We start from the raw sequence: 17633 nt of genomic DNA, 5'->3' as shown, positions 1-17633 counted from the left end.
AGTGAGTTTCTTTATGTTGGTTCTTTCCCTTTTGGCTTCCAATTCAAAATCTATTAAAATACACTTGAGTGCCTACATTTGTTCCTTCACATATATATTTCTTAAATATCAGAGAGTTATGATTTCTAATTCTGGCAGCTGATAAGTTTCATCTGAAAGCTTTGTACTATATACAGTACTAAAACTGTTTTTCTTTCTAGGTGATTTACATGGAAAGTTAGATGATCTTCTGCTGATATTCTACAAAGTAAGTAACTAAAACATCGTTGAGTTTTTAAGATAGTGCTTAGCTCAAATGACCTACATACAGATGATCAGCACTTTTATGGTATCAATTATTAAGCTTTGGGCATATTTCCACTGGCACACTGTTAATTATAATTGGAGGCTGATTGAAAGCACTACTAAAGGATATTGGAAAATGTGAAACTTAAAAACAAGGAGACTTTGGGATTCTTTACAAAATGTAAACGGAAGTTGAAATAGCTTAGAAGTTTTCTTCTTGAAAAGAAAAGCAGTTAGAAGCTTGGATGTTGTGAAGCATTTTGTTAAAAGAATTCAGAGTATTTGAACTTATGGGTGGGGTTGTTCTTTTTTGAAAGACATAAATATATAAAGTGGAGGGGCTATTGCTAGATGGATAGGTAAACGCTGTGTCCAGGGCCTTTTGCTCAGTTTTGGGTAATGTGCCAGTTGCAGGCTTACCTGAACCTTAAGGATCTTTGTGCAATAGTCTGTGAGAATGTCCTTGAGAGAAAGGAGAAAAATCCACAGATTAGACACCAGTCAGATAAGAGACATCTTAGCTCACAGAAGCAAGGGAGGCATGGCAAACATCTCGGAAGGGGCTATCCCTACTTTCTTGGACTGTAAAACAAAGTGGGAAGAGATGTACTTTCAGGCTTGCAAGGTTCTGCTTCTTTAATCTTACATAAAGCTAGTATTAATACAGTGTAAGAGTCGTGGTGGTGCAGTGCTTAGAATGCAGTACTGTGGACTAATTCTGCTGACTGCTGACTGCCAGCAGTTTGGCAGTTCGATTCCCATTGGCTCAAGGTTGACTCAGCCTTCCATCCTTCCGAGGTCAGTAAAATGAGGACCCAGTTTGTTGGGGGCATTATATTCACTCTGTAAACTGCTTAGAGAGAGCCTGTAAAGCACTGTGAAGCGGTATATAAGTCTAAGTGCTATTGCTATTGCTATTACTGGTTGGTGCTCTTTGATTGGACTATCTTGAAGGACTGATATCATGCAAAAATAACTAATGTTTTCATTACCATGCACACTGACTACTACAATGTGTTCTACATGGGGCTGCCTTTGAAGAATACCTGGAAACTATGCTTGGTACAAAATGCGGCAGCCTGGTTGCTAGCAAGTGTTAACTAACAAGAAAATATTAGACTTGTGCTCAAGTTCCTTTATGAATGATAGTAAACTTCTGTCTGCAGTTCCAAGTGTTGCTTTTTATCTGAAAAGACCAAAGTATCATCATAGCTACGTTTTCCACTCAGAACCATTCTATCTGGTGTGTACACCATGGGAAAAACTGTTGGTTCTTCCATATGTTTGTAAGCTAAGAGGAGGCTGGAGCAAGGAAACAATGTTGAGGAACAGCCTTCCTTTTCACATTAGATTAGTCCCCCCTGAGGAAGCCTTTTTGCGAACAATTAAGACCCATTTTTCTTTGGTAGTTCAATGATACCTTGCTTTTTCTTGTTTAATGATGGGCTGTTGTACCGTATCTAAAGAATATTAAATTGCATATCCTATTTTATTAGGACAGTAAGGTATTATTTAGGACAGTAGATTATTATAATATTTATTGTGTTTGTGAATATTTTAATATTTATTATTACCCTACAACTTAATATATTTATATGTACCATGGATGTTTTATTTATTTGGTGGTGACACAGCCTTCCATCCTTCCGAGGTCGATAAAATGAGGACTCAGATTGTTGGGGGCAAGATGCTGACTCTGTAAACCACTTAGAGAGGGCTGTAAAGCACTATGAAGAAGTACATAAGTCTAAGTGCTATTGCTATTATTTGATTTTTTATTATTTTTATCTAATGAAATAGGAGCAATCTTAGCTCCACAAACAAGCTGTATTTTGCTGCAAAGGATTTCATTTTCATTCCATTTACAAAGGACAGTAACTAAAGCTAAAGCTGTTACACACTTAAGAAAAGGAAATGGAGACAGGAAAGTCTTATTATAATTTAAAATGGATGGGATGTTTTGCATTTACAATTTAAATTTAATGGCAGATTTAAAGATACTTTAAAAACTAATATTACAACACACATACACACCCCAAAAAACAACAGCTTTTCCAGCCTGGATAAATGTAACTTGCATATATTTTCAGAATATGCTTCATTTGTTATTGAGGACACTTTTAATTCACTGCTCCAATAAGTGTGTTCTGAAAAGTTTGTGGCTTTTTGTACTACAAACATATTCCTAATTACATGGTCAGGTGGGAGCTGACACATGCGTGAGAATGGAAGTATATATCTATCACAAAATATTATTATATTTATATAAAAGTAAAATGCCTCGTATTGGAGAAAAGAAAATTTTAAAATGTCTTCAGTTTCTTGTTGGTAAAGCAGATTCTAAATGTAACGAATTATTGTCATAATAATTTCACTGTAATGACAACACAGGCAATAATATATAAAACATGTTTTAACACTGATTTATATTAGAGTTACTTGCCAAAATTGGCTCAGCTAGGACTGTATTGTCCTATACAGAAGTTGATCCGTGTGCTGAAGTAGGTTGGTGATGGATGTTAATTTATTTTTTATTTGTATGTTTTCAGTTGATTTGTTTTATTTTAATTGTAATGGAGTATTTTATATTATCATTTTTCTTGAATGATCTTGAGTGCTATTTGGAGGGATATATGGATGTAAAAATATTGAATTATCCATTATATTGACATAGAATCTCAAAAGTTAGATAAGGCTATAATGCCTTCATGATTGATATAGCCCTCCTATTATGAGCTCTGGCAGAATTGGAAAAGTATTGCTAGGAAAGAATATTATATAGTATTCTGGTAATTATTGCAGGGATATTTCTATAATATTGCATTGCGATGTTAGCTACTCTGCTGTTTTCTTTTCTTCTGCAGAATGGCCTTCCTTCAGAAGAAAACCCTTACGTTTTTAATGGTGATTTTGTTGACAGAGGGAACAATTCCATGGAAATACTTATAATCCTGTTTGCATTTCTCCTTGTTTACCCTAACCATTTACATCTGAACAGAGGGAATCATGAGGACTACCTGATGAATCTTAGGTATGGCCATTTTTATTCTTTCTCCAGCCTGAGCTCTTAAATATGCTTTCTTTCTGAGAGTTTGATATTAATGTTTTTGACCTAACCATGATTTTCTTGTGTTGGTATTTGAAATTGTATTTTACTATACTTTCCTCATCCCATAAATCTGGCTTTGGTTTTAATGATATGCAGGCAACATAAGACAGACATTTAGCTGGGATGTCTTTATTGCTTCTGGTGGATCTCCTGATTGAAACCTCTTCTGGGCTGATTTCTTCTTTTATTCCACTTGGACAGTCTTTCTCAGTTAATTTCTTTATTATATCAGGACCTCTGTGTCCAAGTCATCTGTCCCATGTGTGAATGCAGTTTGAATGTTTCTCCCTTTAGGCAGTATTAACCACCTGATTTCAATTCAGCTGATATAATTCATCATTGCTTAGATTAGCCCTTTCATGAAATTTTTGTTGTCTTTCCCACATTTCTTTAGCAGTTTCATACTTACATGTATGATTTGATCATCTTATATACTAAGAGAGATGGTGCTCTGAATTTTCTGATCTTTGTCTATCAACTCATCTGAAGGTTGTTCTGGCCTAACTTCATTTATACCAGGGGTGTCAAACTCAATTTCATTGAGGGCCGCATCAGCACTGCAGTTACCCTCAGGGGGCCGGGTGGGTGTGGCCTGGGTGGGCATGGCCTACTGGGTGGGCGTGGCTAGAGTGCATATGGCCTACTGGGTGGGCATGGCCAGCTCTACATTGTTCGCATCAAGGGTGCCTATGGGGGCCTGGGCAGGAGTGGGACAGATCTGAGGGTCTCTGGCAGAAGGAGGGTCTCTGGGCCAGTGCCAAGGCAGCGGGGGCCGGTCCCTCACTGTTTCCAGGATGGCTTTGTGGGCCGCATGAAACCAATTTGCGGGCCGGATCTGGCCCCCAGGCCTTGTGTTTGACATGTCTGATTTATACATTGCCGCATATCTTCACTTATTAGCACACTGGTGTCAAACTCGCTGCATCATGTGATGTGCCATGACAGATCGTGACTTCTTTTTGCATTGCCTGAGCTGGGGTGGGGGCGGCCTCAGTATGATGCAACCGGCCCACGGGCCGACAGTCTGTATTAGCAGAATTTTCATCTTGAATTTCCAAGAGTGGTAATTCTGGTTTGTCAGATTTGCAAATGAAATCTTTGTTCCAGCTTTGTTACAGGCCATTTTCTTTTATTTATTTATTCTGTTGCAGTCTTCTTTCTATTGCTGTATCTTGCACTTATTTCCCGTAGCTGACTATGACTGGTTTGCTCCATTCAGTGCTGAACTTTATATTTCTCCTCTAATCTGGATTTAACCTGGGTTTATACTGGGCTTACCTCTGATTTACCTCTGAGTTCTGGGTTACTTTAGGTCAAAGCTGATTTACCTGGATTTATCTCTGGGTTAAAGATGGTTTATTTTGGTTTACTTGGGGTTTCATCTCTGAGTACTGGGTTTATCTCTGGTTTATCTCTATGTTGAAGCTGGGCCCATAACTTAGAAAATTCTGTTTTATTCTATAGAAATTCTATTTTATTCTATAGAAATTGTACCAGAAGATTACAGGTAGTCCTCAACTTACAACAGTTTGTTTAATGACCATTCAAAATAACAATGGCACTGAAAAAGGTGACATGACCATTTTTCACACTTATGACTGTTGCTGCATCCCCATGGTCATGTGATCTAAATTCAGATGCCTGGTAGCTGACTCATATTTATGACGGTTGCAATGTCTCAAAGTCATGTGATCACCTTTTCCAACCTTCTGACAAGCAAAGTCAATGGAGAAGCCAGATTCATATAACTACTGTGTTACTAACTTATCAACTGCAATGATTAACAACAACTATGGCAAGAAAGGCTGTAAAATGGGGCAAAATTCATTAACAAATGTCTCATTTAGCAACAGAAATGTTGGGCTCAATTATGGTCATAACTCGAGCTCTACCTGTATTATACAGCCATGCAGATTGGTAACAGATGATGGTTACATAGCCATATAGATCAAATAAAATGTACAGTGTACAGTCACCATGAGCTTTGATGGTGTCAACTGTCACAGGAAACTCTCCTCAGAACATAAAGAACCATAGATTATAACCATAGATGCAAACTAAACACTGCCATCTACTGACTGAATAAATTTGTAGTTGTTGCAATGTAAAATGCATTCTAACATGTATTGCAACAATTATTTTTCATTTCAGATATGGTTTCACAAAAGAAATTATGAAGAAATATAAGGTTAGTATTTTATCTCCTTTTGATAAAGGCCATCAAGTTAACAAAGTGACAGAACAGATTGTGCTGTTTTACAAAAATGATCAGGCCATTAGCAATTACTGGCCTACATATGTCCTAAAAATACTTGCTTTCAAATTTGTTCTTGTTTTATTGTAAAACCAAAATGAAGCTGTCCATAGATTCCTAAGGAATAGTTCAAGAGTGTCTAACCCAGTATTTCATTTGACAGACCTATGGGAAAACAATTTTGCATCTTCTACAAGATGTCTACAGTTGGCTTCCTCTTGCTACTATTATTGACAATCAAGTTCTTATTTTACATGGTGGAATATCAGATACTACAGATTTGAATTTCCTAAATTCATTCCACAGAAACAAGGTAGGAATTATACATATAAAAGTATGTTGTTATCTTATTGGTTTTAGCTACAGTCTTGCTCACAAGAAGTAAAATTCTAAATTCAGTGAGCATTAAGCCTACTATTTTGTATGATTAAAGTACTAAAGATAATATATATAATATTAGGATAGGTACATTATTAGCAATTCTATAATTGTATGGATTATTTGTTGTATTATATACACATTAATCTTTGCATTTCATCTTAAAGTGGTTGAAGTCATGTTTTCAATATAAATACTTTCTATTTTTTAATGTAAAGCAAAAATTGTGAGGATGGTGTTAGATTATTACATTATACATATATGTTGTTGTTGTTGTTCTTAGTTGCGAAGTCATGTCCGACCCATCATGACCCCATGGACAATGTTCCTCCAGGTCTTCCTGTCCTCTACCATCTTCTGGAGTCCATTTAGGCTCACACCTACTGCTTCAGTGACTCCATCCAGCACCTCATTCTCTGTCGCCCCTTCTTCTCTTGCCCTCAATCTTCCCCAGCATTAGTCTCTTCTCATTAGGTGGCCAAAGTATTTGAGTTTCAACTTCAGGATCTGGCCTTCTAAAGAGCAGTCAGGGTTGACCTCCTCTAGGACTGACCAGTTTGATCACCTTGCAGTCCAAGGGACTCGCAGGCGTCTTCTCCAGCACCATAGTTCAAAGGCCTCAATTCTTTGGTGCTCAGCCTTTCTTATGATCCAACTTTCACAGCCATACATTGCAATTGGGAAAACCATGGCCTTGACTATATGCACTTTTGTTGACAGGATGATGTCTCTGCTTTTTAGTGTGCTGTCTAGATTTGCCATTGCTTTCCTCCCCAGGAGCAAGCGTCTTTTAATTTCTTGGCTGCAGTCCCCATCTACGGTGATCTTGGAGCCCAGGAAAATAAAATCTGTCACTACCTCAATTTCTTCCCCATCTATTTGCCAGGAATTGAGAGGGCTGGATGCCATGATCTTGGTTTTCTTAATGTTAAGTTTTAAGCCAACTTTTGCACTCTCCTTCTTCACCCGCAACAAGAGGCTCTTTAGTTCCTCTTCACTTTCTGCCATTAGAGTGGTAGCATCTGCATACCTTAGGTTGTTGATATTTCTCCAGGCAATCTTAATTCCAACTTTTGATTCATCTAGCCCTGCCTTTCTCATGATGTGCTCTGCATTTAAGTTAAATAGGCAGGGCGACAGTATACAGCCTTGCCGGACTCCTTTCCCAATTTTGAACCAATCAGTGGTTCCGTGTCCAGTTCTCACTGTTGCTTCTTGACCCGCATATAGGTTTGTCAAGAGACAAATAAGATGGTCTGGTACGCCCATCTCTTTAAGAACTTGCCACAGTTTGTTGTGATCCACACAATCAAATGCTTTAGCATAGTAAATGAAGCAGAAGTAGATGTTTTTCTGGAACTCCCTAGCTTTCTCCATGATCTAGTGTATTTTGGCAATTTGATCTCTAGTTCCTCTGCCTCTTCGAAATCCTGCCTGTACTTCTGGTAGTTCTTGATCCACATACTGCTGGAGTCTAGCTTGTAGGATTTTAAGCATAACTTTACTAGCATGTGAAATGAGTGCAATGGTGTGATAGTTTGAACATTCTTTGACACTACCTTTCTTTGGAATTGGAATGTAAACTGATCTTTTCCAATCCTGTGGCCACTGTTGAGTTTTCCAAATTTGCTGGCAAATTGCGTGTAGCACTTTTACTGCATCATCTTTTAAGATTTTGAATAGCTCAGCTGGAATACTGTCACCTCCACTAGCTTTGTTGTTGCTCACTTCACATTCTAGGATATCTGGCTCAAGGTCAGTGACCACCTCATTGCGGTTATCAGGGACGTTAAGCTCATTCTTGCATAGTTCTTCTGTGTAATTTTTCCACCTCTTCTTAATCTCTTCTGCCTCTGTTAGGTCCTTGCCATTTTGGTCCTTTATCATGCCCATTTTTGCATGAAACGTTCCCTTCACCTCTCCAATTTTCTTGAAGAGATCTCTGGTCCTCCCTATTCTATTGTTTTCTTCTATTTCTTTGCACTGTTCATTTAAGAAGGCATTCTTATCTCTTCTAGCTATTCTCTGGAATTCTGCATTCAATTAGGCATATCTTTCTTTTTCTCCCTTGCCTTTCGCTTCCCTTCTTTCCTCAGCTATTTGCAAAGCTTCCTCAGACAGCCATTTGGCTTTCTTGCATTTCTTTTTCTTTGGGATGGTTTTGGTTGCTACTTTGTTGTACAATGTTGCGAACCTCCATCCATAGTTCTTCAGGCACTCTGTGTATCAGATCTAATTCCTTAAATCTATTTGTCACCTCTACTGTATATTCATCAGGGATATCATTTAGTTCATACCTGAGTGGCCTTGTGCTTTTCCCTACTTTCTTCAGTTTAAGCCTAAATTTTGCAATGAGAAGCTCATGGTCTGAGCCACAGTCAGCTCCTGGTCTTGTTTTTACTGAGTGTATAGAGCTTCTCCATCTTTGGCTGCAGAGCACATAGTCAATCTGACTTCTGTGTTGACCGTCTGGTGATGTCCATGTGTAGAGCCGTCTCTTGGGTTGTTGGAAAAGTGTTTGCTATGACCATCGTATTCTCTTGACAAAATTCTGTCAGCATTTGCCCTGCTTCATTTTGTACTCCAGGGCCAAACTTGCCTGTTATTCCGGTTATCTTTTGGCTTCCTACTTTAGCATTCCAATCCCCATGATAATAAGGACATTATTTTTTGGTGTTAGTTCTATAAGGTGCTGTAGGGCTTCATAGAACCAGTCAATTTCATCCTCTTCAGCACCGGAGGTACTTGGACTACCGTGATATTGAATGGTTTGCCTTGGATTCGAACTGAGATCATTCTGTCATTTTGGGGATTGTATCCCAGTATTGCTTTTCCTACTTTTTTAATTGACTATGAAGGCTACTCCATTTCTTCTGAGGGATTCTTGCCCGCAGTAGTATACCTGATGGTCATCTGAATTAAATTCATCCATTCCTGTCCATTTTAGTTTGCTGATTCCTAAGATGTTGATATTCAGTCTTGTCATCTCTTAGGTTTAGGTTTATTAAATTAAATTAGGTTTAGGTTTATTAAATTTATATGCCGCCCTTCTCCCTGAGGACTCTTGTTTGACCACATCCAGCTTTCCTTGATTCATGGATCTTACATTCCAGGTTCCTATGGAGAAAAAAATCTTTACAGCATTAGACTTTCCTTTCACCACCAAATACATCCACAGCTGAGCATCCTTTCGGCTTTGGCCCAGTTGCTTCATTCTTTCTGGCGCTACTAGTACTAGCCCTCTGCTCTTCCCTAGTAGCATATTGGATGCCTTCCGACTTGAGGGGCTCATCTTCCAGCATCATATCTTTTTGCCTTTTGGTATTGTCCATGGGGTTTTCATGGCAAAGATACTGGAGTGGGTTGCCATTTCCTTCTCCAGTGGATCACGTTTTGTCAGAACTCTCTGCTATGACCTGTCCATCTTGGGTGGCCCTGCATGGCATAGCTCATAGCTTCATTGAATTACGCAAGCCCCTTCGCCATGACAAGGCAGTAATCCATGAAGGGATATACATATATAATGCACATATGTACCCACATATCTATATACAGCATATATGTACATACTCTATACCAGGGGTAGGCAATCTTGCCTCTTTTATGACTCCTGGACTTCAACTCCCAGAATTCCTGAGCCAGCATGGCTGGTTCAGGAATTCTGTGTATTGAAGTCCACAAGTCATAAAAGAGTCAAGGTTGCCTACCTTTGCTGTATACATATCTGTTTATGTACTTTATATATACTGTACATACATATATCAAGTATTGTCTTAAGCAAGTTCTTCAGAAAAGAAAAAAAATCTTTTTAGATGGTGCTTTCCAATTGTTTAGATTAAACTGATGACAAACAAGTTTGAAAGAAATGTTACTGAAAGAACAACTGCAGGTAATTCTATGCAATATAATTCTTTGACATTTCTTTGTCAAAACATAAGAGGGTACATTCCAAAGGTTTGTCTTCATAGTCACATGCATGCATACATACATACATACATACATACATACATACATACATACATACCCTTTAAGTATGCTTTTTTTCTTTGTGTCTCCACTTACATTTGGAATGGGCTCCCAGCATACACTGAAAGAGAGATTAATCTATTGCTGACCAAACAGCATTTGCATATCAATATATATCAATTTATTTGCTCTGAGGATAATGATCATAAATTTTATCTTCATAGTTGAAGTCTTTGCTGAGACCAGTCAAGTCAAATAAGGAAGCAATCCATGAGCCACAGAGAACAAATCTTACAAATCTCACAGAAACAAAAAAATGCAATTCAGGGCAAGACATATCCAAGAAAAATGTAGTAAGTTCTACATTAGCATCCTGTGAGAGAAGACAATATGCCAAGGAAGTGAGTGATGTTAAAGGCAATCTTGATGGCATCCATGACAGAACCCGTTCTAGCCCATTTCAGAATGCACAGTGTCTTAAGCCTTACAACTTGACTACCACAAATGCATCTCCAGAATTAACAGCAAAAGAAAAGGAACAAGTATGCTGAAACTTTATACATAGTCTCTTTTTCCAAAATATGAGTTATAAGGATGTTCGAACTGGTAACAAAATAAAATAAAGCTTTAATTGGGTAACCAACTGCAAGCTGAATAAATGATTTCTACTAGAAATTTGCCACCCCAAATTTGTCTTGTTTGTTTATAACAAATACTTGCATGCTAACAAAAAATGTGGGGTAATGTGCAGCTCCTGTCTTCTAGAGATTCCATTTTTGTGATGATAAAAAGGCCTTATATTCTTATTAATATATCAATAATTGGGCGTCTATACTGTAATTGTCTCCCATTTGGGGAAGTTCCCTCTAGGCACTTTATTTAAACTTTATTTACCACCAGATGTTAGAATCAACTGCTAGAAGATGGGCAGAGTGTGTCAGCATGGGTCTATTTCACTGAAGCTAGAGAGATAATTTTCTCAACTGCAATTATCAAAACCAGACTGCATTGTGATTTAACTTTCTTACCATTCTAATTAGTCCATCAGTATCATAAGTTTCACTGTCATACATATCATGTGTGGGAATCAGTAAAGACATGAGTTCCAGTATTTCAAATACTAGAAGATAATAGGATTGTTTTATGTTCATTCATTTGCATGGAAAGGTGATGGATATTCTCTGGAGTGATCCTAAGCATCAGAATGGTTGTTCACCAAATAAAATTCGAGGAGGAGGTTGTTACTTTGGTCCAGATATTACTGCCAGATTGCTGCGGCGTTATAATTTGAAATTGCTCATCAGGTCTCACCAGTGCAAACAGGAAGGTTATGAGATCAGTCATAATGGAAAGGTAATTGATACTTTAAAGTTCAAATTTCACAAAAATGTTCACCAGCTAGAAAGATTTTACCAGATTGTACTAGAAAAACAGCTCCAACTCAGTATTGATATGGCAATCATTATCCACCAAAAGAGTACCTAATCATATGACAGTGTAATTTCTTGTGTTTTAATCACAATTTCATTTTCCCCCCAATGCAAAATAGAATAAGGAGGAATCAGTACTCCATATTTAGATGGAAAGACTAGCTGAAAAAGAGAAAAATATAGTTATGTTAGTTTTCTGCTTCTGTAGGAAATTGCTATAACTCTATTTGCCATTTTTGTTTTATCCTCTTCCATACATTGGAAAACATCATGACTGCCAGAAGCTTGGATGACTTAATTTTCTTGCCCTTCTTTCAAAACACACAAAATCTCTTCCATATTTGAGAATGTAGAATGTTTGATGAGGGAGAAGCTTTAGATACAAGGAAATGGATATCTATAGTTATTCCATTCTTGATCTGTAGGAGTGAGCTATAATATGTGTACATCAAAACACATTAAAAGATGTGTTCAGAACTAGATTATTTTCACTTTTTAGATACAGAGAGCCATAGCTATGAAAACTTCTTTTTCATTGTTTTTCCAACAAAGGAAAAAGCTACTTATATAGTGCTCACAGTACATAGAATTATAGCATAATGCTTCATTAATTCTGTCATTTGTTCACCTGTCAGTCTGGTTTGAAGCATAGTGTATTTCAAGTGACAGCTGTGTTCTTTTTCAAATAGGTCATCACTATTTTTTCCGCCTCAAACTACTATGAAGAAGGAAGCAATCGTGGGGCCTATATCAAACTAAATCCAGATTTGATTCCTCGTTTTGTTCAGTATCAAGTCAGCAAATCTACACGTAAGCAGACACTTCATCAAAGGTAAGACTAAAAAAGCATGCCTATTGCTTAAAACAACACACATATTTGGAAACAGAATGCTAAACTATCCATTGGTATATATTACAGGTAATCCCTGAGTTATGAGCGTTCATTTAACGCTCATTCAACATTACGTGATGAGTGTCCCCTAGTGCTTACGAGCAAGTCCCAAAGTTATGAATATTGCAGCACCACAGCAGTCGTTTGCTCTTATGAGTGACTGCAGTGGCTCTACAACACACACCCTGGTTATTCCCTTCTTCCCCACTCCTGCCCTGGGTCTCCCTAAGCACCAGGCCATCAATACTCAACCTACAAAGATTGAGATCCTTCACTTTCTTGGCTGCTCCAGGCCTTCGGTGCATTTGCAGAGAATGGAAGCCTAAAGTAACGCAAGATCACGTGAGATCAGTGGGGCGAGATCTCATGCTACTGAACTTGCGTGATCTCATGGTAATTTAGGCCTCTGCTCTCTGCCACAGAGAATAGAACCGAAGCTGGGGGACACTTCCATGTGCCTCCAGGAGCCTGGATTGGGTTGGGAGGCATGGAAGTGTTCCCCAGTCTCAAATCTGGGTGGCAGCAGCCTGGAAAAGGCCTTTGGAGCCTGGATCGGGCCGCCGGGGGCTGTGGAAGCATCCCCCAGCCTCAGATCTTGGTGGCAGCAGGAACTGTGGCAGAGAGGAGACGGATCTTTTCCAGCTGAGTCCAGTGTGACAGGAGGGTAGGGGGAAGCATGCAGTATCTTAGTGGGTCGGGAAGGCCTTGGGGGCCTGTTCCATCACTAGGCCCTCTATGGCCTTCCCCACCCTGAGATATCTCACGTTCACTTAACGAGCGCTTGCGATTTAATGAGCAAGGGACTAATCTGGTTCAAGGTATGAGATTCACTCTACAAGTTTTCAAGTTATGAGTGGAATGGGCAGGCTCCATTACACTTGTAACTCGAGGACTACATGTACTTGATGTCTGGCTATCTTGGAATTAAGGGCCAACCTATGATTTTAATTCACTGATAGCCCAGTGATAGCCCAGAGCTCCTTTAGCTTGTGCCAGAGGCAATTTGGCCCTCCTGCTACCTTTTTTCAAACCTAACTGGCAACCATGGCTAAGAGTTTTGCTTGCATCTGCTTCTATTCCACAAAACTAGCTGTTGATCAGCATTATCAGTATGAAGGTAAAATGCTGTTTGTAGGACTGCCAGAAAAGTTGAAATGTAGGATAGTAATGCTAATAACCATCAAACTCAATTTGTACTTAATCCAGTATAGCCCTTAACTTATTTATGCTTTGTTTCATCCTTATTATCATGGTTCTGCTGCATGTATGTAAATGTGGTAAGCATCTGTCTGTTGAATGTACATGCTTTCTTGATTGGCCACTTTGCTTAGATTTCCTCACTTTTTCAACTTTTTTTTAGTTTATATCTAAAGAAAAAAATATAAATTTATAACATAAAATCTCTGATTACAAGAACTATTGAGGTTATTTTTTAAAAAATAAAATAAAATAAAGAACAGTTAGAATATTATAAAATTTCGAATAAATTTTACCTATGGTGGGAACAGAAAGTAAGTTCTTAATAGAGGTATACAAGATTATGAACTTAAGTAATATTAGAATAAGGTGGATGATAAGATTGAAGAAATTTATTGGCATATATAAATATGTTTAGTGCACAATTGTATATAAATGATATGTATATAAAATGTATATCACACACAAAAAATGATATAAGACAAGAGGTATGTTAGACCGATAACACCATGTCCAAAGTTTTAAAATATTTTAAATAATAAAATTTGTTAATTTTTTTTAAAGAACTATTGAGGTTATATTGCCACTCATGCAGTTGTTTTCCTAAATGCAAGTTTATTTTTTTCAATTTTTCTAACTGGATATGTAGCACTACTCAAGTTTACCACTATGTTTAAGTATTTTGTTTGTTCTCCATATGGGAGTTTCAGAACTCCTAAAATTCTGTACTCTAACATGGACCTGTAAAGAGATTTTGTTGTTCTAATTGCCAGGTTTAATAATTTTCTTTGTAGAGTGACTGCCATTGAGCTTTCTGCTTTAAAGTGTTTGAAAGAGAAACTTTATACCCACAAATCAGACCTCATTGCAGCTTTTACCCAGTATGATCCAATTTGCACAGGTAATGTGATTTGAAAAAGTGTTTCATTTTGTTTGTCAGTATTGTGTTTCCTTTTATGTACAAGCAATTTCATATGTTGCAAGTTACAGGAAGGAAATGTGACAAAGAGCTGTAAAAGTAGCAAATTGTATAACAGAAGAATAGAAGCAATAGATTCTAGATTTGTATGGGACAGATGCTACTATGAATCATTCATAAATGAGGCTGGATTGAGTAAAGATGCAATTTATGGGTGATATCAAATTATTTAGAATAATGGACACTCCTGCCCCAAAAATAGTGCATGAGCTTGGAGGCTGATCAAAATGACTCATGCAATCTTTTCCAGCTCTGTAATTCTTGTTTTTTAAGAATTCCAGTGACAATGTTTCCAGTGTGCAATGTCTTTTCCAGACCATTAGAGAACAGTTAATGCCTAGCAGTAGAATTTAGTATCTCATTACTTGTATTAACATAAGTATATTTACCAAACCAAGGGAAATAATTGTTCCAATTTATTCTGAGAGTTCTGGGGATCACCCTTTAAAAGGGATGCAGACACATTAGAACATATTCAAAAAATGATGGCAAGGAAATCAAGGGACTGAAAACCAAGTCCTATGAAAAGGGATTGAAGGATATTTAGTTTTGAAAAAGCCTAACTGAATATAATGGTGGTCTTCAAACACTTGAAATATTGTCATAGAGAACTTTAAGACCTGTTCTCTCTTGTCCCATAGTGCAGAATATGAAATGATGTAAGTTACAGAAAATCAGATTTCAATTCAATGTTAGAAAAAATTCCCTAACAATAAGAGCAATTCAATAGCATACAACCAATTCCCTGGAAAAGCAGTGGTCTTGTGTTCGTTGGGTGTTTTCAGGACAGGATTAGAGAGATACCTGACTGTCTGGGGAGCTTTAAGTTGGATCCCTGAGTAGAGGACTCTATCTAATGGCTTAAATGGTTATTTCCAGCCTTGTGATTCTAGTAACAATCTGAATAAAATCAGATGAGAGGTAGAGATTCTCCTTCAAAAGAATTAGGAAATATTTTGAGGACAGGATATACCAACAAAACAGCTATTGTGAAAGAGTTACCTGATCAAAAGTTGACTATAATGTAATGTGCTGTAGACAAATACATCTGTGGGCGTATTTGTCTGTGGAGAGAATAGCCTTGCAGGACAGGAAGCCAGGCAACAGTCAGACAAAACCGAACTAAGCCTGGCCCAAGAAAAAAAATTGAGAAAAAATCTCAGACAAGCCTCTCTTTAGTTCACATGAAGATAAAAGGGAGGGAAGAAAAGCACATTCAGATTTGCAAGATACTGTTACAGTAAAAGTGGTACCTCAGTCTGTTTTCCCTTGTAAGGGGCAATACATATCCAGTCCCAAACAGCCATTTATAAGACGCTGAAATAATCCTCTATAGTGCTCTCTCCCACCCAAGCAAGATCTTTCTGGGGCTTCAAGGTATGCAAATACCTATAATTTTAGAGCCTGCCTGTTTTTTAAAAAAAGGAGTCAGGAAGCCTAGTAAGTACTAAGAGACTCAGAGCGCAGTTGAAATAATAGCTTCCCCTAGAACCGTGGTGGCAAACCTATGGCACGCATGCCGCAGCTGACATACAGACCCCTCTCTGTGGGTATGTGTGACATTGCCCCACTCCTAAGCCTTCAGCTGGGTTTTATAAAACCTTTTCGCTTTAGGCCTCTGCCATGTGCAAAAAAAAACAACAACCAAGGTTCAATCAATCAATTTCAACTTCTTACGGGGAAAAAAAATCTTGCCAAGTTGGAATTGATAGAGCTTTTTAGTCCTGCCCAGTCTGCCGTTACCAACACAGCCACACCCACCCAATTGCCCAACCCATCCAATGGGCTACGCCCACCCGGCACCCGACGATACCCGGCACTCGATGATACATAAGTGGGTTTTGGGTTGCAGTTTGGGCACTCAGTCTCTAAAGGTTTTGCCATCACTGCACTAGAAAATAATGAGAAATCAATAAATTATAAGTATCTCCTCCTATCTTCTGTCCAAATTTTGTAAATTGACATATCATATAGTAAAAGTAGCCTGAAATCTTAGACAATTTAGATAAGTTGAAGATCCTCAATAGCTCAGAAGTATCGGCCACACTTGAATTAATTATGCTTCTCCCACTAAGGAGAAACATCTTGCTGTAGAAATGAGATGCCAGTTTCCCTTCCTTCCTTTTCACATTCATGGCCAGGGATATCATTGGAAGAGAGTACAAAGAATCAAGATGTTGCCCATGACTGCAAGATTCATGCTGTGCCCAAAAAGCATGGGGCTGCCACCTTGACCTTTCAAATCCTGCTCTTGGTTGCTCCTGGCTTGGTATTACCAAAGGAAAATTGCTTCATCCTACTTTGTAACCGTTGATGGGGGACAAAAGATCAAAGATAAATACATTATCTCAATATGAACAAAAAAAGAAAAAGCATATGTTGCAGCCCTCTTGAGACTGCAATTAAAGAATTATACGACTCAAAACTCCAATTACCACATAAGAAAAAAACCCTCTGATAATTAACAGCTGCATTTGAAGTCTAATTCTTCCATAGATAAGGAATGTTGAAAGTGCAGAAGAGATATTCTGGAACAATGGTATTGCCAATATGTATTTGCAGGAGGAGCTACCGTATTTCTGTTGAGCATATAGCTAACCAGGTTCTTCTTCTGTGCTCCAATTTTGGTGTAACACTACCCTGAGATAAGTTTTTTTCTCAGACATGTGCTTGCCCCTGATTTTAAATGAAGATTGCTATTGTTGCATTAGTATCTTAAAGAATCCACATATGCCAGTATTGGCTAATTAGGAAAGCATGCAGATGGCATCATAAATATAGATTGTCCACTAACTGGTGATTATTTGCAAAGCCCAATTATGTGAACATACTAATGAACTTAGTAAACTTACAAATGAACTCCTAGATGTACAGAACACCAATCAGTATCCATGAAAAATAGCAGTATTTGCAGGGAGCTCTCTGCAGGTTTCACAGTCCAACAGAGAAGACAATGGTATATGAAATAATATTGTTTTTGTTAAAGGGCTTCTGTTTTTGAGCAGTAGTGCAGCAGCCGATGGATTGTGGGGTTCTGCACCCTACAGCTGATTTCTGCCTGCTAGGGGACCCTAAATGGGCCTGAAGTTGCCCTGTAGAGGCAACAAAGAAGGAAGGAAGTCCCACTGATTGCGGAAAGATGG

General features: G+C 38.1%; 1 protein-coding gene across 1 annotated transcript in view; it reads left to right on the top strand.

Annotated features, from left to right (window-relative positions):
• The window catches only part of PPEF1 (protein phosphatase with EF-hand domain 1), a gene marked incomplete at its 5' end in the record, with an annotated part of 47809 nt that overhangs the window by 22221 nt on the left and 7955 nt on the right, over positions 1–17633 (top strand). Inside the window, 8 exons of the mRNA XM_081326370.1 lie at positions 201–247; positions 3150–3316; positions 5546–5582; positions 5812–5961; positions 10217–10534; positions 11160–11345; positions 12112–12254; positions 14306–14412. Coding sequence (XP_081182496.1) covers positions 201–247; positions 3150–3316; positions 5546–5582; positions 5812–5961; positions 10217–10534; positions 11160–11345; positions 12112–12254; positions 14306–14412 — 1155 coding nt within the window. The remainder of the gene's footprint in view (positions 1–200; positions 248–3149; positions 3317–5545; positions 5583–5811; positions 5962–10216; positions 10535–11159; positions 11346–12111; positions 12255–14305; positions 14413–17633) is intronic.

The sequence above is a fragment of the Vipera berus genome, assembly GCF_964194415.1.
Source record: "Vipera berus genome assembly, chromosome: 4".
Classification (NCBI taxonomy): Eukaryota; Metazoa; Chordata; class Lepidosauria; order Squamata; family Viperidae; genus Vipera; species Vipera berus.
The sequence above is the reverse complement of the archived record's forward strand: the minus strand, read 5'-3'. Positions and strand labels throughout refer to the sequence as shown.